This window comes from Dromaius novaehollandiae, chromosome 2 (assembly GCF_036370855.1).
Source record: "Dromaius novaehollandiae isolate bDroNov1 chromosome 2, bDroNov1.hap1, whole genome shotgun sequence".
Classification (NCBI taxonomy): Eukaryota; Metazoa; Chordata; class Aves; order Casuariiformes; family Dromaiidae; genus Dromaius; species Dromaius novaehollandiae.
The window spans coordinates 6,227,932-6,247,691 of record NC_088099.1 but is presented as its reverse complement, the minus strand read 5'-3'; the positions used below and the strand labels follow the sequence as shown (position 1 = coordinate 6,247,691).

At 41.3% G+C, this 19,760-nt stretch overlaps 1 protein-coding gene across 2 annotated transcripts in view; it reads right to left on the bottom strand.

Moving 5' to 3' along the window:
- OXSR1 (oxidative stress responsive kinase 1) overlaps positions 1-19,760 on the bottom strand; it is a 91,239-nt gene that overhangs the window by 7,840 nt on the left and 63,639 nt on the right. For both annotated transcript variants that reach the window (XM_064505699.1, XM_064505700.1), the window contains exons 6-13: positions 16,501-16,610; positions 13,421-13,522; positions 10,737-10,870; positions 8,593-8,641; positions 6,238-6,303; positions 5,877-5,999; positions 3,215-3,250; positions 1,412-1,567 (exon numbers count right to left, since the gene is read on the bottom strand). In XM_064505699.1, coding sequence (XP_064361769.1) covers positions 1,412-1,567; positions 3,215-3,250; positions 5,877-5,999; positions 6,238-6,303; positions 8,593-8,641; positions 10,737-10,870; positions 13,421-13,522; positions 16,501-16,610 — 776 coding nt within the window. The remainder of the gene's footprint in view (positions 1-1,411; positions 1,568-3,214; positions 3,251-5,876; positions 6,000-6,237; positions 6,304-8,592; positions 8,642-10,736; positions 10,871-13,420; positions 13,523-16,500; positions 16,611-19,760) is intronic.

Here is a 19,760-nt window from a genome sequence, read left to right as displayed (position 1 = left end):
AAAAAGCACCACGCTGACACAGAGGTACGCAGTTCACCTTAGGACAAACCACCACCAAGTAAGGTAGTGGGCACCAGCGGCAGGGAGCAAGATACCCTACTGGTGCAAATCAAAACACTTTCATCACTTCCACTGACACCACACTGCTATGTTGATTTACTGAACTGAGATTCCTGGCCTTCACTGCTACTTTAACTGTTGCATAAAATTCAGGGAATAAATCACTGGCCCTATTTCAAAAGATTTGAAAGGGTTTGATTTAAGCATTAAAGCTAGCTTTAATGTAGCCAAGAATATGTCAGTCCCCAACTCCACTATTTTTGTTTAAGGACTAATGTGCTGTCTATAATGGTTTTGTAAACTGGAATATGAGTTGACTGCAGTGAAGTGATATACATTTCTTTCTTTAAAATAAAAATTATGAAATGCTTCTAGAAAGGAGTAGGCCCAAAAGTTAATTTTCTGACCAGCACTGCCAAGCGTCTTTCCCTTGGCCTGCCAATGAAGCATACTAGCTTGGTCCCACCCAAGAGCAACTACCCCTCCCCACCAACAAGTATGAACATTAGTGTCTTTATAAAGAAGTGCCATCATTCAGGAGTCTGGCAAACTCTGCAGTGCTTTACTTTAGCCAGCCGCAAGACATATTCCAAGTATTTTAGTAATGATTTGGTTTGGCCATTTTTCTTCCTTTAACACAAGTCAGGAGTTCTTTCCTGAATTTGGTAGGCCTGCCTATTTGATCCATACCCTACACTTCAATTTTTATCTGTGTCATCCCAAAGAGGGACTTGTCAAGCTTTTATACTCCCTATACTTCTCCTCAGAAGTCCATCCTCCCCTCTCCACCTGAAATGGGAGCATTTGGAAGTGCCATCAGGTTCAGAGCTTCCCAAAGATGGAGTTTATCTGCCATTTTAACTAGTAGAAAGGTTGTTTTAATGCAGGCCTCCTGTATCTCTGCTGAAGCCTGAAGAACCTGCATCTTCCAGTTTCTTCCTCTCACTTTTCTCCCCATGCTCTTATCTGGTAGACTGTGATGCCAAGAGGCACAGTCAGAGCCTGTTTGTAAAACGCTTCACTTAAGACACCAGGAACAAGCAGCTGACATTCAAATGAGATTCCCCTTTCTCTTGCCTTTACCTTTGCCTAAAGGCAGGCAGAGTACACACCCTGAAAAGCTGAAAAAGTCACTGCTCACCCAGAGAACCAGAATGAAAGAAGCTGAGTCCACATTGACCATCGTCCTATTGCAAGCCACCAGGCCTGCTGTGACATCTATGTAATCAGCAGCACTAATACAACAGCAGACAAGCAGCTTTCGTGGTTTTAGTTCATCTTAGCATAACAGCGTTGAACAGAAAGGTGAAGTGCAAGATTGAAAGCTGGTAGGAAGAGTTTCTAGTCTTACCTGGGCTGCTGCTGGTGCTGCTGTAGGCGCCTGACTAGGTGGAGGGACAGCAGCTTGAGGTTGTGCAGGTACTTGTCCTGCTGCCTGAGGTAGTTGAGTAGGTGTCTGCGCTGGAATATTGAGTGAAGGACCTTGGGGCTCAGCTGATGGGAACAGCTGCAAGCAAGAAGGTGTTTTAACGGGAAAAGGAATTTAACAGACTTCAGTCTCAAGCATCTGCTTTCCACAAAGTGCCTGTTAGCCAAATAAATCACAAAGTGTGGTGCCAAAGGCATTCCTTGGCCTCCAAAATACTAAGACTGATCCCAAGCTGGTGTTCAAGAGTTTTAATGTTTCCTCATGCCCAAGAACCCTTTCTGCCCTGAAACTTTCAGCTTTACTCACCAGTAAGGAAGGACAAGAAACCACTATAGCAGCATGACTGTAGATCTTGACCAAAAATTACACACTGCAGCTGGCAAGGCTGGATGCACACAGACCATACCCTAGCTTGGAAGGGTGCTGTATCCTGTAGTTTTCCCCTTTCTCACAATCTGAGTCCTACTGATATTTCCCAGTAGCCACACAACCAAACCACAGCAACTCAGCTTTGATCTGAAGTTCCACTCAGAGAACACAGCATAGCAAAGCACAAAAATATTTGTTGATAATTTATCTGTTTTCAAACAAATGTCAGTCAGAGCACTCTGGATATTTAACTGAAAAGTAATTCAGATAGAGTACAAGTTCTCCAAAACACAAGACAGGACTGTTTAGGACTGGGCTTAGTTCCTTGCAAAAAAGCATATACAATTAATTTGGGGTGCAGGGGAAAAAGAGCTAACTGAAAGTTACATCTTATTTCTCCCTTGAGTTTTTCAGAATAGAGATAAATTGATTTTGTCACGGCAGCCAAAGAACTGCAAGTTTGATGGCACTTGTTCAGTGTGCCTTCCAACTCGCACTAAACAATAGGAAGCATAACTTACTTTGGAAGTTGAAAACCTGGAACATTAGTCCTTCAAACTACAATATGTGTTAAGGGATGCATCACGGTGGGGAAACTCATCCCAGAGAGACTAATTTTCAAGTTTTGCTTTCCATTTGGAGTTTATTTAAAATTACAGAACCAGAACTGACTGTAGGCTTACATGAGATCTCCTTTTATAATCAATCAATCCTTGGAAACAGATGAAGTTAGAACAGGACAGCCTAACCCAAAACTAATTTCTAGGAGATGGCTCTATCTTTCCGCACAGATACGGAAAGGAAAGACAGCACAGTCTCTCTAAGACAAGTGGCCTCTATTACTGAAGTATAAGATATACTAATATTCCTAATGTAAAAAATATAGGACAGTGCCGGGGCTGAAGGCAGATTATAAAATGCAATTGAAGCTTTGTTTGCTATCGTGTATTACTACAGACTTGCTTCACAGTCCCAAGCTTAGGTTCAAACCAGTGGATTAGACCAAGCAAAAGAGGCATTTCAAAGGTGTTTTTTGTTTGTTTGTTTGTTTTTAAAAGGAATTCAGAAGACTGTTGTTTTGTTCAGATTGTTCTTGGGACTGATTATTTTACAATACAGACTTTTGCCATGGCAAGTAAAGTTGAAAAGATATTCCACACAGTTACTTAGAAAGACCTCTTGGCACAAAACAGCCAATGATTCATTTTCTAGGGAGGTTTTCAAGTAGAGCTTAGCTAGGAACTAGCTTCTAGTTCACACAGTATTGTTTTCCAAAGGCTAAAAAAACACATCCTTGTGTCAATGGCAACGACTAGGAGTGATCGTTTTGGAAAGCCATTTGCAGTTATAACTTACCTCAGAATTCTGTACAGATTCTTTCACTCTGGGAGACTGAAAACAAAGAAAAAAGCTGTCATTGCATGGACAAAAGTGAAACTCACTGACTAGCAAGGACTTGTCAAAACGATACCGAACATATAAAATCTACGCAACTGTTTTCAAATTGCATATACCAATTACGATGTATAAAAAAGTCAGACCACATGATTTGTTGGCAACCTAATCATAATACCCAGAAACATACTGTCATGTTTCAGGACTTGCAGTTTGCATCTATGCAGTAGCATACAATATATCAGCTGCTATAATCATTAACTGATAGTGAAATCAACTACTCTTGAAGGCCACTTAGATCAGATCACACTGGATTTTACCATCTCAATGCACTTAAATCCAAACATTTTAAGCTACCCAAGTCTTACAGAAAACGATAAGCAGCACAAATTTGTCGTGCAGAATTCCACTGGAAGACAAATTCTTTTCACATACCTAGGAAATCAGTTTGCAAACCAACTTGCTTAAACCACACCAAAGCTTGAAAATTAGCTGTATCTGTGCTGCTTTACAGAAAATACTCCTTTGCCTGCTCTCCCTCCCCTTGAACTCTGCATTATGCCGTGCTCTCCATGAGAAAGCAGAAAATCGTCAGTTGTACGCAAGTTCAGTAGTGCAGCATAAAAGATGATCGGTGGAATGGAGGTGAAAGTGCAGTCAGAGCAATACGTCCAATCTTTGCTTATCAGTAAAACAAAGATAACATGCATCAGTTATTTCACATGAGCTAGAAGCGACTGCCAGTATCACTGGAAAGGATCACTGAAAAACCCCACAGCTGAGGGTCTGTAGCTCTGACTTCCAAGAGGTCCAGTTACAGCATGGAGATGGACAGGTTTGAAGGCTTGGTCTATGCTGGAATTAACAAAAAAAGACTACTATGCAGAGAAGGAACTAAAAGACAGATCTAGGACAGCATGAGTTTGACAGAGGGACAAAAATCTCATCACGCCACCAACTTAACTGATGCCAGTTTATGCACTAATCAATGCCACTAACTGAACCAGTGCAGATTAGGGCAATAGGTAACATATTACCCAGAGGCTTCCCATGAAAGAAAGTAAGAGGTCTTATTCTCATAAGAGTAAATTGTGAAAAGCCCTCTGGACAGGAAGGGAAGGAACAGTTCCTTCACAGTGACTAAGTACAGATAGGGTCAACAACAAAAAGAGTCACACAGCTGGAAAGGTAAATCTGAAATCCATCCCAATGCTTTAAGCCTTCACTTGACAGTTACCAGGCAAGATCAAAAGCGTGGCATTGCTCCCAGAGATAAACAGCTACACTCCACATCTGCAGGCCACAGCTTCAGCGTGGTTCTTTCAGGCACAAAGCTCGCATCTAAGAGTACCCAGACGCCTCAAGGAATAATTTAAAAGAAGCCTGTCTGAAAGATCACAGCATGCTAGACAGTGTACAGACAAGTACGGAAACACTGGTCCAACCTCACGGTTAGCAATTAACTCAGATACATGGCAAGCAGAGGTAAACTAAGGAAAAACGTGAATGGACAGAAGGGGAATAAGACAAACATTAAGAGGTTTACCTAATTAAGGCACAAACATGATGACTTGGGGTATGTGTTTAAATATACCAGTTCTCATTTACTTTTGCCTGTGTTATCAGAGATGATGCAAGCAGCCAGGGAAATGTGACAACACTGCATTCCATTACACAGATTTACTGAGTAACAGAAGATGAACGATATAAAATTTTTTCAATTGCACAGAGCAATTGCTCTAATGTGATTTCAAGACTTCAAATGTAGAGAGCAAAAAAGCTCAGCAAATATTAAGACTGCTCTATAAGGCATCAAATGCTATAGGTGCACAGGCATTCCTATCCTTTAGTCTTCAGGCTGAAGAAAATAACTCAAAACCAGGAAGACATCTAGTATAGGATTTGACTACCTGAACAGAGACATGCAGTTAGGTCTAAGGAGTCCTGGGACCCTACCTGGTCCCTATAAAGCACAGATATCCTAAAGATTTGCCTCACATCTGCATGGGGCACCTCTGAAATGGCAGTATACATCTACATTTAGGTAACTGAATTGAGACCTACTGTTTCAATCTTTGTTAAAGTGCTACAGCTACAAGAGCGCCTTAACATTTTCTACTAGGACTACTAGATTTCAGGGTAGTTGACAGCACAGAACTAGGCCTTGTGTGTTTTGGATTTCAGCTGCAAGCATAGGCCCCATCTATTTCAGTTCCATCCTGGAGATGGCAGTAGGACAAAACCTCTCCTGATACTTCCAGAAGAAAGCATCTCAAACAGTCAGCATTAAAACCCCTAAAATCAAGAGAACATCCTAGCTCAAGTGAATTAGTAGTATTGTGAACTGGGAGCAGGTCATTTGAATTAGTATTCCCAATTACACTCTATCCCTGACTGAGATCAGCTGTGTCCCAGAATAACTACAGAAAAGAGTTCAACAGACTTTCTTCAGCCTTCAGTCTGCTTTCTCTGGTTCAGCTGCAAACTCTTCAGGGAAGGGATCATCAAAACTTACTGCATACCATACTTAAAGCAAGGCCCCAAGCTTCCCAGAGGTGTTTAGATATAATTCAGTTAGAAAACAAAAGAGACAATAGAGTTATCACCAAGCTTGAGAACCAACCCTGAGCTGTGAAATTGCTGCTCTGCCTTCCTCACTTTCTTCATCTAGTTCATCATCGCTCCATTCCCAGCCACCATCTTCAGTCTTATGAAGGCGTCCACTGGAACCTGGGACTCTCCGGACCTACTCAGCACAAAGACAGAATGGCTTCAAAATTATTTTTTTTTAAAAAAAGGAAAAACAGCACAAGAGCATCTTCAGCTTGTACTCGGTCTGCCAGTATGTTTGAGGATTTTGTTAGGATGTTTAGGTCTGTATCTAGAAAATGCTGCATTACCATACTGCTCATTAAAAAGGTGAACACAAGCATAGCAACTAGTACAACTGTAACATCTAACAAAGCCCACTAGATTTTCAGTACCTTTTTGGATCTTTCAGTGATTGTTGGTGCTCTCTGCAACATCTTCTCTTGCAAAAATTCTTTATTCTGCAAAAGAAAAGACACCAAACATTCACATTGCTGAAAATGCCTTTTGTTTCCTTAAGTGCTTCTGATAATGAAAAACTGTTTCACAAACTGTTTTCAATAGAAAGTGTTTTGCATACCTTTCTTTTTTACAAATAACTGAGCTGTAAAAGGAAATGCACTCCTTCCTTCCTTTAGACTACAGTTTATGATGTTCCATTCCAAATACTTTGTAAATTAGTGATTCCACTTTTCCTCCGTAAAGTGATACAGAATTAACAAGAAGTTGTATAAAAGTATATCTGATTTACTGCAGAACATTGCTGGACTTACGATATCACAGTATCTGATATCTTAATGAGATATTTGGCATTCTTCCATTTGCAGCTACTGCAACACCTGGATCTAGCCACTTTTTTGGGGGAGGGGGGCAGGATGCAGGAACCCCAACACGTAGGAGTAACAAGACCCAGGAACTGGGGCAGCCAGAGTTAGTGTGGTTTGAGAAACGTACAGCACATGTGATGTTTAGAGAAGAGGTGAATGTGGTGATCACAATAGATTAAACCTTGGGATCCCGCTGTGACGCTTTACTATATTAAATCTGCTCTTTAACAAGCTGCTCCAGCTGACACGTGGCCTCCTGAGCATACCATTTTCAAACAGCTTCACTGCAGATCCAAATGGGGAGGTGGGGAGGAACCAGGCTAGCGCTGGCACCCCAGCGTTAGCACTGAGATCCGGCTGGATAGTCTGCACCACACCAGCGCGGCTGGAAAGCCCCGCTGCCAGGCCGTCTCCTGCCCGTGAAGTGCTCCCACAACTCCCTCTTGATGGTTCCCCGAACACTGGGTGGAAAGCCTCAAGACACATGCTATCGCATTCTGATATATGCCTTTCAGCATAAATAAAACATACTTTTATACAATATACACTGTATTTATATGTGGTGAAATATAAACATTAAAGTTGGACTCTCCTGTCTTCAAATTACAGCTGTCAGTCTGGCATCGGCGGAAGTCTGAAAGTAATTTACACTTACGTGTTCACTGGCATACATTTTTCCTTGGGGTGCTGGTTTAAGTATTGCCTCATTTACCATAATGTTAATTTTCTATCGTCGCACGTGCTAATATGTTACTCTGCAGCAGTTTAACGAAAGTGCGACAGAGATTTTATACACAATGAAGTATAACATGAACTGAAACTAGTATCAGCCAAAGGGAGAAAGGTCAGCAATATGTAAGCCATCTCCTTGTCACTTTGAACACCACACATGCATTCCCACATGTGCAGCATACAGACGTGGACAGTCTGGTTGCCTAAAATCCCATTAAGGTCAATGAAAACCTAGTTAATACCGTCGAGAGCCCAGATAGCAATTAAATTTGCCCCAAAGCAACTCCTACATTTGGTAAACTGGATCGCGATCTAGACTTCCTTGGTTGCATTTATTAGATCTCTGTCAACTTTAATAGGACACCCAGCTCCTATATAGATGCCTGGATACGGACACTTGCATTTAAGCATCTTAATCTGTGAGCTGAAAACTACTTTCATTAATTGGTCAAGCTACTGTACCATCCCCCGTATCAGATCTCTTTTTGACAATTCAACCTGTGTTCTGCCACAAAACCCATATATTTTAAGGTCACGAACACGCCACAGATGAAAAAATAAGCAACCACACTTCCTCATTCCTATGCAAATATAAATTCTCCCCTTTACTATTTCTGTTCATCTCCCCCAAAAAACCTCACACATTAATCTCCAGGCAGTAAACACACAAATGCTGTTTGTTGCCAGTCCGCTGCAATCTACCTATCAAGGCTAGAAGTGGGAGTTTTCTACTGTTTTGTATCATAGGTTCTTCACTTCCCATGAGGCAGCACAGGGTGAAATAGTGTTAAGCAAGCCCCCACAGTGGGCCCTATTCATTGCTTTGCATACAGACTGATTAGAGAGGTTTCTAAAATATAAGTTATATTTACTGCCACAGAGACCTTTATAGCTGGACATGCAGCCAGAATGGCACCATTACAAGTGAAGACAAAACCCCCAAACCCACTGAAAGACATTTAAACATTCAAGAATTCCTAGATAATTCCTCTTAATAGCAGTATACACAAGGAGATCGAGAATAGACGTCTCATTTTCTGCCCGTTCACAATGACCCATTCAACGCACCCAGCTATGCTGGCCCTAAATGAAACGGCCATCCTATACTCATGCCAATAAAACTTTCACCATACTTCAGCCAAGTCCTCCCTGCAGCCTCTGCACAGATCAATTGAGGAAGTGTTTTCTTACCTTTGCTTTTGTGAAAAATTTGTGTCTTAAGAGTTCTGCTGCTGTTGGTCTGTCAATAAAAACAGATGTAGAGAGAGCAGTTATAAACACTGCCTTTCAATGCAACAATCTTCCAGGTTGCTGCAGCTTGCAAATAACATGACCGATCTCATACCAGCATCAGCTTCTCCTGCACGCTTCCCCTAAAACCAGCCAGCGTATTCCGAGTAATTTTCTACCACCAGTCTTTTAAATGACAATGCAGTCCAATCAAAGCCTATTCTGTTCGAAAAGCAGTGAGTAATTTGGGTTCAACATCTCATTTTGATCTTGAATTCGAATCTTTTAGAGCCTGCGTGAGGATCACTGAAGCAGTTTGCTGGGAACTCAAGTGAAGGATCATCAGCAACAGTGCAGCACTAGCAGTGTGCAACTAAAAGCTAGCTCAGAGATACATTTAGAGCGAATTACACATATGTAATGAAGTAAGTGCAATGATCAATCTTTTCCTATTAGAAAAGGAATAAGTCTAAATTATTTTCCCCGTTAAGCTAGACTTATTAAATACTGAAAAGTAAAGACATCCCTTAGTTTTGGAAGGAGCTTTCTAAAGTCTCAGGCCTACATGAAGAAGCTCATAGCATCTCCCCCGCTGTAAACAGTGCTTAAATAGTAACGGAACGTGATTAGTGACTTTGAAAGGCTATTCATCACAGGATTTATTTCAGCTCAGAGTATGCTAGCAAAGTCATCCATCCTACAGCAAGGAAACGATGAAAACCAATTGCACTAACTTCTCATTCTCTTCTGCGACCCATACACCCGCGTATGTATACCTCATTCTGCAAATTGCTTTTTATGGGCAGACCTCTTGCTCTCACAGTCAGGGCGATTACAGTAAATGTTACTGGTGCTCGAAAAGAGAGAAGGGGCACGCAGCAATTGAAAGTGTTATGTCTAATTCTCGTCAGCCCGCATTCTAACCTACAGGGATAGGATACGCTTTAAAAATGAGAGAGAAAGTATCAAGCTGGGAAGAAGAAAAGCCTTGCTATCAGCATTCATCAAGCACTTAACTGGATTCATTAAGTATTTCAAATGCAAAGCTTGTTAGAAGAGCTAGATCCCATCTCACTGTGCGTGAGAAGCCTTTGTTCCAGGATCTGTCACAAGAGGGAATTGAAAAACGTCTTCATTATTAGTATTTTATGAAGGGACTTTTCTCTTTCCAGAATTAGCTTGCTTAGCAAGGAAAAAAAGAAAACTAAGATAAAATTGATCTGTAGAAATGCTCGTTTCTTTAGGTTTGCATTTTAAGGAGCACTATTTTTAATGCAGGGCGAACACGTCTTTCAAGCAGCTTCGTTGAGGACTGGCAAACACAACGCCTCTCCACTACAGAAGTGCGTCTGAGCTCCCCTGCACTACGGGCTGCGGTCTTAAACAGTGCCATCGACAGCTAGACCCTCAATACAGCTTTGAATGATGCCATAACTTAATGATATAGTGCTATACCAGGAACCACAACATACACACCACCCCCCCTTAGTGATATTTCAAACAACACTGAGAAATCAAGCTACTGTTACAAGGAGGACTGAAGGCAGAATCAGGTCACTTAAGCGATTGGTACTAATGAAAACATGTTGGGTAAAATTTGCCAGGTGTTCTTCATAAATTTCCCCAAAAAACAGATATTACTTTTAATTAAGTCAAAACTACATTGAAAGCCTTCTTTGCACTGGCAAATTTGAAAGAGTTTTGTTCAAGGATGTCCACAAGTAAATACATATAGCCCAATATGTAATTTCTGATTTACAAAGACAGGGCTGTTTTGTCTAGAAGCAAAACACGAACACTGCAATCATCTGCTGGAGGCAGCAGGAGCGAGAACGGTACTACACGAGTGTCAGACTGGGATGCACTCTCATTAACCCAAAAGGAAGATGCGTGTCCTAGCCAGTCACAATGCCAGACATTTATCCTTAAAATAAGGATAGCCAAAAGACTTTGCTGCCACACAGCAGGACTGCTGTGTTCCCTGTGACTGAAAGGCTAAAGAGTCAGAGAGCACACCAGCTTTACAAACAGAATAGGATGAGTTAGGGTTTAAGTTTATTTTGCTGGGGTTTAAGCTTATTTTGATGTTGGCAGCCAATTCTTACCTTTTCTCAGGGTCTTTCTGTAGGCACGAAGAAATCATCTTCCTAAATGATTTCCCATACTTCTTCAGCATCTCCTTATCTTGCACACCGGTCTCCAAGGACGGAGGATCATTTTGTAGCGTCAGCATTAAAACCTAAAAGAATTACATCTATTGGCAATGAGATTTTCTCAGCCTTCATTAGAGGCAGATCTTGAGAATACAGTACTTTAAACAAGCTTTTTCACCCAGCAGGCAGATTAATAAGGACTGTTTCATTACAGTGGCTCTCTGAGGGTAGTCTGAACATAGATTGAAGCTCTTCTTGCAGTTTAGGCAGCCACCTCCCATTCAACACAGTGAGAGTTCACCTCACTACCTTTCCCTCCAGGCAATTACAGAGTCCTTGCTACCCATGCTCATTAAACTTGTGGCAACAATTATTTTCAAGGCCTTTACGCCTCTGCAATCTGTCAGCTGATAGGTTCAAGACTTGTACAGCAGAACCTAGAGAGTGTCACCTCCTCCTCTTCTCAGGAAGCCAGGCTAACCTCTACCCATAGGGCCGCGCTGCTTCTATCACACCTCCCAGCCCACGACCTGCCACCGAATGCAAGGTTGGGATGCGCTTCCAGGTCAGTCGGGTGTGATGAAAGATGTAAGCACAACAAAATGCAGAATTTCTTGCCTAGGAATTAAAATCAGCGTAAAAGCAGAAGAGCTACATAAAAAGATACAGGGATTCTCTTTCATGTAGCACTGCAACAGCAGGTGAAGTCCTTTCTAACACAAGCACCCATCAAGCCAAACTGATTATTTCCTTTGCATCACTCAGATATTTTGAAGGAAAGGAAGAAAATTACTCATTTCCATTTTCACTTGTCACCTACTTACAGATGAAAACCTATTTTTAGAAGAGGAAATAGCAGACAGCACATTCAAATAGCTTTCAACAGCTATATTGCTTAGGGCAGCAACAGTCCATCAATGTAGCTGAAATTAAACAGTCTACAGTAGAATTCACTACTTTTTTTTCCCCCTCCTTGGAGGGTCAACTTAATGGATGAGACATTTTGCTGCATAACAAAACTAATCTGCAGTGAAATACAATTACATCCAATAGATAAAAGACAAAAGCCCTCTTGCAGGTTGGACTACTGCAACCCATATCTAATATAAGTGGAGATTAATAATTCTCTCCACCACATGACAATACACAGCACTAAGTAGGTGATCTTTATATTCAAAGGTGCAACTCATGCATTCAAAACACAATAAGAGAACAGCGAGCAGAAGCTACTGGAAAACATTACTAAGAATCAGAGCACAGAAGGAAGTATCAATGAAAACAGTGGCACCTAAATTAGCAAATTATTTTCCTGAACTCCTAACTGGTTTGCCACAGTCACTGATATGGTACTACCTTTAACCGCATTTCTAAGCCACTTAGCTGTTCGAAAATCTCTGCACAGAGCTGGTGCAAATCTTAAAATTAATACTGTTCCTACAAGAGTTAAACTAGTGCAAAGTCTTGGCATTTAAAGTCATATACAGATGTCTGTTCTAATTTCTTAGGAGCTACTGGACTCCCCAAAATCCACTGCAATTTGAGAGATAGGCAGGGATGTACCCAGGTCCTAGAGAGGTGATGCCAACCTTGCATAGGACTTTAGCAGTTAAAGCACTCAAAATAGGAAAACTTGCTCCAGAGAACCCTAAAATTGAGGGAGTTAGCACCCATAAGCCTCATGGCCCAGGTAACTAGTCTAACCAGAAGGCTATGGGTTTTCCGAAAGGGCTTTCCACTCCCTCCCGTTCAATCTGATAGAGTACGCATCCAGGAGTAGAAGCAAAGTGGCCTTCAAGAGGGTGGGAAATACAGAAGAGGCTCAAAATTTTATGAGCAAGACAGGGCCTCATCAGATCTCATAAGGGGCTAAGAAAGATCTCAAAGCTCACTTGAAGGCAGGATGCTCCAGACCTCAGCTGATGAGGTAGACTCTTAACTAATATACAGACTCCCTGAAAGAAGAGTATACATTGGAAGAGGCTCCTGGTTGAAGAATCAGGAAACAGGGAAAATTAGCTAAACCACCATGAGGCAATCCAAATTTCAAGATACTTAAAAAGGTTTTTGAAGTATCAGTGTTTAAACAACAAAGTTTCCTCCACCTCAGCTTCAATAAAATAGTATTGTTGCTGTTCCCATGGCATTTCACACTGATGTGGTACTTCTCACAAAAGCCCTACCTGGGCTCAGTGATTAACAGTACTGTACTAGTGTTAAAGAAATCCTTTTGGGATAACAGGTAACAGGATCTCTGAGGAGGATTATCTATGCAGGAGAAGGAATGGCTCCTTCTCCCAGTGTCACTAGATGCCAGATAAGATGTTCCAAATCATTAGCTGTAGCCCCAGAAAGATCTGCTGCCTTTAGAGGCTTCAAAACTGAAGCATGTAGCACCACCTTCACGAATGGTGATCCTGGCAAGTCTCAGGATCTTAAGAACTATGCACTGTTTAAGGAAGCGCTGATTAAGTGGTGTTTTTTTCTTTTTTTAAGGTGACTTCACACAAATTTAAGATCCACAAGTGCAAGTCCAGAAGGACAAGTACTGTTCAACAAAAGAGAATGGCCAAATTCTCTGAAATGCACACAGAATACACTGATGATATCTCAAGCACAAGTATCTGAAGACAACTCACCTTCATTGGTGGGTATTTATGGTAAGGAGCTGCCCCAGTAGCCAGTTCAATAGCAGTGATTCCAAAGCTCCAGATGTCTGCCTTGAAATCGTATCCTCTGACCTGAAAAACAGTAGAGGATGTCAGCATGTGCTCTCCTGCACTACAATCCCTTTCTTTAGCTTTTATTACACATCCTTTTGTCCTTTCCCCTCATTTCTCACGAGGGATTTGGAAAGACCAGCACCCTAACGTTAAGTGCAGATGGAAAGAACACTTGCCCCTCCACACTCCCCCATTCCCAGTTCTTCGTATTTTCAAGCAGAGAGTATATTAGAAGTCATAGTCTGATGAAAATTATGGTCTTGGACTGTGCGGCTAGGATTGCCATATCATATGCCGCTTGAAGCGTAGAACGTAAAAGGGCCTTGGGTTCAACCAGGCTCAACTTCTACACCAACGTAAAGAGTCATTAAACAGCATACTGAAACTCTCACAGTTAACAGATGGACTGTTATCCCCTTGGGACATATGCCTCACCACACTTTTAATCAACTGCTTAACCGATCCAACTGCAAACATGCTCAATCCTGAATCTTCAGGCCCGGGAAGTGCACGCCAGCTCAGTGAAAAGCCCCTCATTCCTGCTTGTGGAGTAGTATTTCCCCCGCTGTATTTTTGCAGTAAGCAAGCATAGTTTCTCCAGTTGACATTAAACACAGACTTGTTCAGGGAAATTTATAGTATTTACTTCCCCTCACACACAGGAAAAAATATTTCACATGCCAAGGCAGTTACTTCCTCATCATCATTAGGTAATATTTTGGCACTTGCTTTCTCGGCTGAAGGGGAGAGACATTGTGTACTAACTTCAAGAAGAGCTACAAAAAAATCAAAGTGCTTTGGCTGCACAGAATGGTTTGCATTGCTTCTCGCTAGACTACGGCAAAATTAATACTTAATCAGAGCAAAGCTAATAGGGTTACTGTGTTCGGCTAAATTAACGAGCTTTAAAAAAAACGCCCACTGCGATGAAGCCAAAAATGTTGCCCAAACTACCTTTAAGATGGCCTTGAATTTTGAGAAACAAAAACAACCCTCTCCTTCCATATATAATTACATATGATGATATTACAACTGAATTAAAATTTATTATAGCAAGAGCCCTGTATCTTCCCCTCATTTCCCAAATTTTGTAGGCATTGTTTTCACAGGCCTTAAACACTTGGAAGGGTTCCTGAAGCACTGCAGTTTATGGATGCCATAATTATGAATGGATTTCAAATACTTTTAACTAAGCGCAGATACCTTACAGAATTTATAAAAACCACAGTACAGGAGGAAATATGCTATAGGTTTTATAAATTCAACTTTCTTCACATTGTACTTTTTATTTTTGGAGAATAACTTTGGCACAGTTCTTAGCTTGATCATTCAGGTAATCTGGCAGTAGATTTATACACTGTGCAATTCCCCATTCTCCAGCAGGGTTTTAACTGTTTAGCATTTATTAAACCATATAATCCCGCTTGCAAATGAAAATTCGCAAGTTCAAAAGTTTCTGTAGCAGCTGTTCCTTTTGACACTTATCCAGGACATATTAGTCACTAATCCACAGTTAAAATATAACAACAACATTTATTTTTCCTCATCAACTACTTTTTCCATAAATCAGTCAAAAGGAGCACATTTTTCAGAAACGGAATCGCAGGATATCATGTATTTGCACGCTACAGGAACTTAACTATGCTGAAGTAAAACAGACAAAATTGAGACAATAGTATCTACATAAAGGCAGCTAATCTACAGCAACTCCCTTTTTTTTTTTTTTTTGTCCCCGATTAGATGTAACAGCTCGGGGTGACACCTGCTGGAAGACAGCAAGATGATCTCAGCAGACATTGAAAGATTTCTTAGGAGCATCCAAAATACCTACTTACCGTCTAATACTTTTAACTAGTTAGATGTTCACAGCCTTGACAAAACTGAATTCCCTAGAAAAACTGTCTCCTTAGGAAACATTTTAAGTGTTTCCTATCAGAAACATCCCCTTCTTCACTGGGGAAGGGGGCTTTTTCAAATCTCTCCCAAACTTCAAAATATTTTGTTGCAAATGGGAAGAAAAAAGTAACAAGCCAGGCTCACTGTAATAAAACAATGCCGTTCCAAAATATTTTTGTTTCAAACATTTTGGGAAGAAAAAAGGAAGGACATTTACGGTCAGCAGTATTTCTGCTTGGTGCACATGCCTAAAAGCAAACCCTGGGTCCAGCTCACTCTTAAACAGTTTTTAAGGCTGTGAGGGGTAATTTTTACAATGTTTATGGCACTGAACATCAATGCAATGGTAGCTAGCTGCAAAATGCCTTGTTGGGACTGCAACATAATTTTGCTTTGGTGGATCTTGCTCAGAAATGAGCAGCAGCATTTGATGTTAAACAAAGTTTGCAGGTGGCCTTCATCAGCAGTCACGCAGACAAAGCTTACCGCTACAGTTTAGTCTAGAAGTAGTGGAGGACAAAAAGCGACAGACCTCCACCCAGCAGAAGTATGACATCTTCTAGTGAGCCAAAAGAGCAGAGGAGGAGCTGGGGGGAGGTGAGCATTCCTGAATATTTACAATCTGGATATTCACAAGCCAAGAGAAACTAAAAAGCTGAATAAAACTCAACTGCACACTGTTTTACTGTAATAACTCCCCACTCAGATATGCTGCAATTAACTACCTTGAATTCCCATATTTGCAGATGCCAAAGGGTATGTTACCTTGCTGTGTATGTGCAAATTTACCATGTGTGCAACTACTTATATCCCATCGCACATTTAGGCATGAGGGAGGGGGCAGGTTAATCCTTATACCAGAGCTGAGCTGTCTCATACTCACCTGGAGTGGGAGCCTGCAGAGAAGCAATAGGGTAAGAAGGTACTGAACACTGAATACCCCATGCTTGGCTGTAAAAAGCAAACCTAAGTTAATCCTGTGGTTTTAAGTCCTTACAAGATGCAAAATAGTCATACTAGGTTCAAGAAAATATGGTCATTGCTGACAGCAGGAAAGTCTGCCTGCAGATCAGCTCCGAGGACACTAGGAAAGAGCTCACCTGCTCCATAACTTCTGGTGCCATCCAGCAAGGTGTGCCCACAAAAGTTTTTCTGACTTTATTTCTTGTAATATCACCACCAGTGGCCAAAAAAGCGCTAACACCAAAGTCTGAAAATGGAACAAAACAGATTTTAGTAAGAACACATCCTGAACAAATTGGTAGGCTGTCCCGCCCCCCTCCCCCAAATATTCCCAGCCATCTATTAAGTACTAAACCATAAAGTTACGCATGAGGAGTTTTCTAATGAACTAAGAATGATCAACAGCTAGCTGAGAACGCCGTTAAATGAATACACTGTGGTCCACCATTCAATCACTCCAGCGAGCAGAGCTTTCAGCCCTGGCCCGTAGAGAGGAAAATTCCACTTTCCATTACAGCTCACCGCTCACATTAAAGTATATCCTCAGTCTCCGGCGGACCTGCTACTGTGCAAACCTGCCTGTAACAGATTTATCTTTATATATGCATACATATATAGAGAGAGATAAACATGCACACACACATACATTATATATATATACACATAAATAAAAGATAACAGAACCTCAGCTAGTACCTTCTTGTCTCTTGTGCCTTGCAATAGCCGTGATTAATATTTACAGCAATGGAAAGTTTTCTGAACAAAGAAGTCACGCACATAAAATGTTATTAGAGATCCTAACATTTAACAGGCATAACTGCATCCTGACAACAGGAAGGATCGGACCATTATGGCAGATGCTGTGCTACCAGGATATGCTTTGCTCGGTAATCCTTCCATCCCGGAGCAGCTCGGTGTTTTCAGCCCGGACACCAGAAGCTCTTCCCCATAACGCAGCAGCGAGGTGACCGAACCGAGCAGCACATCCCGATAGCTTTCACCCGCCGCAGGACACTCGAGGCTGCCCCGTGCATACCCCATTAGCGCTATTAATTAGAGTGAGCCATTCTTTTAAACAAGAGCTACGCTTTCCGAGATGACACGGACGTTTTGGGCAATTAAGGATGACATGGAAAAGGGGATCTGTAAACAGCAGTAGTACTGTGCTGGGAAGACTACGGGACACAATATGTTTGTTTGGAGAAGAGCATTACAAAAGAAGACTTGGCAATGGAGCCGTTATGATTCAAGAGGGGATGATAGCGACTTTCCTCGGAAAAATAAAAAAATAAAAATAAATTTAAAAAAATCAGGTGACGGGGAAACGGTAAACAAATGGCAAAAGTATTTCCTCCCAACTTGCTCTAAAGTACATCCCTTTTGTATTGCGAAATTACAGACCTGTAACTGGTCATTCTGTATAACTCAGATTTTTTTTTTTTTTTATTATGTACAAAGAATAGGTCTAAATCAACAAAAGAATAGGTCTAAATCAACACAATCTTTAATGCAATTTCTGAGATTGAGAATAGGCTTGGAGAACAAGTCTCTCAGATTCCCAGGTTATTTCATATAAAGCATTAATCATCACACCTGGTTTGAAAACTGATAAAACATAGCTGCCTGACACAGTTAATTGCTACTGCAAGAGACTCACTCAGAAGAGCAATGAAGCTACTCGAGGGCTTAAGGATGTTATCCTCCCTGAGGAATTAACTGCTACAAAAGGATGCTTTTTTCAGATTCACAAGCAACAGCATCCACTTGAGAACAGCCTCCAGCTTCCCGCTGCATCCCATCTGCAGTGTTGAGGGTCCTTTCTCACCAGGCTCTCAATATTTGAGAAACACCGGTGAAATCATTGCTCAGAACACCACCACACTACAGTTTCCAGCTTACTCTGGTTAGAGACATCCCAGGACAGGAACTTAGTACTCACTAAAACACAAGACATTTATAATCGAAAATTCACAGTAAAGGAAAGAAGGCTTCATAGACGTTACAAGCCTAAAACAAGCACCAACAAATACCTATTGCTATGATTTGGCTTCTTCCAGCTGTGTTATGCTATCCTCTTCCTTGGAGGCATCTCATACTGCTGACCTTGCAATTTTAATATTGGTTAGATGGATCACTCTATCCCTGTCGGCACTGCAATCTGTTTTTCTGAAAACTCACTAGATCTGCTTTCTGCAACAACGGTTTTCCTTCGTGATCTTCCACGTACATATCCATCATCCCTGCTTCTCTTACAAAACTGAATGAGAGTCCAAAAAAAGAGTTCAGAGTAAAGTTATCTGCACTTCACTGCTTATTGTGGGTAGTCTCACAAGATCCATTCTTCTAAACACAAGAGCAACTAAAAAGTTTTTATCAGTATTATCTTTGTTATAAATAAACTTTCCCAAGTGCCATCAGCATACTATTGTGATGTGCTGTATTTAAAACTGTGTATATTATCTTACCTCAAGTTTCCATGCAGTCACTCTGAGGGAAAAGGAAATACCATTCAAAGCAAAAGCATCCCAGCAATAAAAATGCAAGCCCTTTACGCAGTGCACACTGCGTTCACCACATCTCACATCCACCACGAGGCGAGTTTATAAATTCCACTTTGGATTTGTGCCCCTACATCTGTCATCTGAGGTCAGGAGAAAGCCTAAACGGCATTAAATTGTATTCCATTACACGGCTGATATATTCAATGTTTTCCCAATCAATTGCACTCATTTCCAAGGGGCTAAAACAGGCCAGCACATCCAGCCTGTGCTATTCTGCTTTTAGGCACGATTTTGAGATGTTTTCTCAAATGTCATCTTACTAATTTTAGCCAAGTCCCAACTATCAAGATAAGAACGAGCTTGTTCTCAGTGAATACCTGTAAAGCGATAAATTAAAATCCTAACCTCGAGCGAGGGTGTAATCCTTGCTTCTGAGAGGCAGGCAGAATCCATGTCCCGGTCCGTCTGCCCAAGCCCCCAAACACCAATTTCTCAGGGGATTCCTGCGACTGCCCCCGCCAAATTGTACTCAGAAAGGCGAAAGCAGAACTTGAGTATTGCTTATGGTTTTAACTCTCGGAAATGGGGGAAAGTCACACAATTCAGGAGGTATGACAGGAACAAGGAATAAGGTTTCCAACTCCGTGGTTCTGTCTCTTCTGTTTTAACAGGGCAATTCTAAGCAATCTACTTCGATTTTAACTCCTGCTGCACTTGCACTGAAAGCGAGGTACAAAAGCTTTAAGGTATTTACACTTGTCCTCTTATCTGACAGCTTGTATTTGATACTGGCTCACTACAGTGATAACTCTGCATCACCAGAGACCGGGAGGAATCAGAAATGTTTGGATCTAGCTTGCAATACCAGCTATCGCCGCTGCTGGGAATCCAGATAC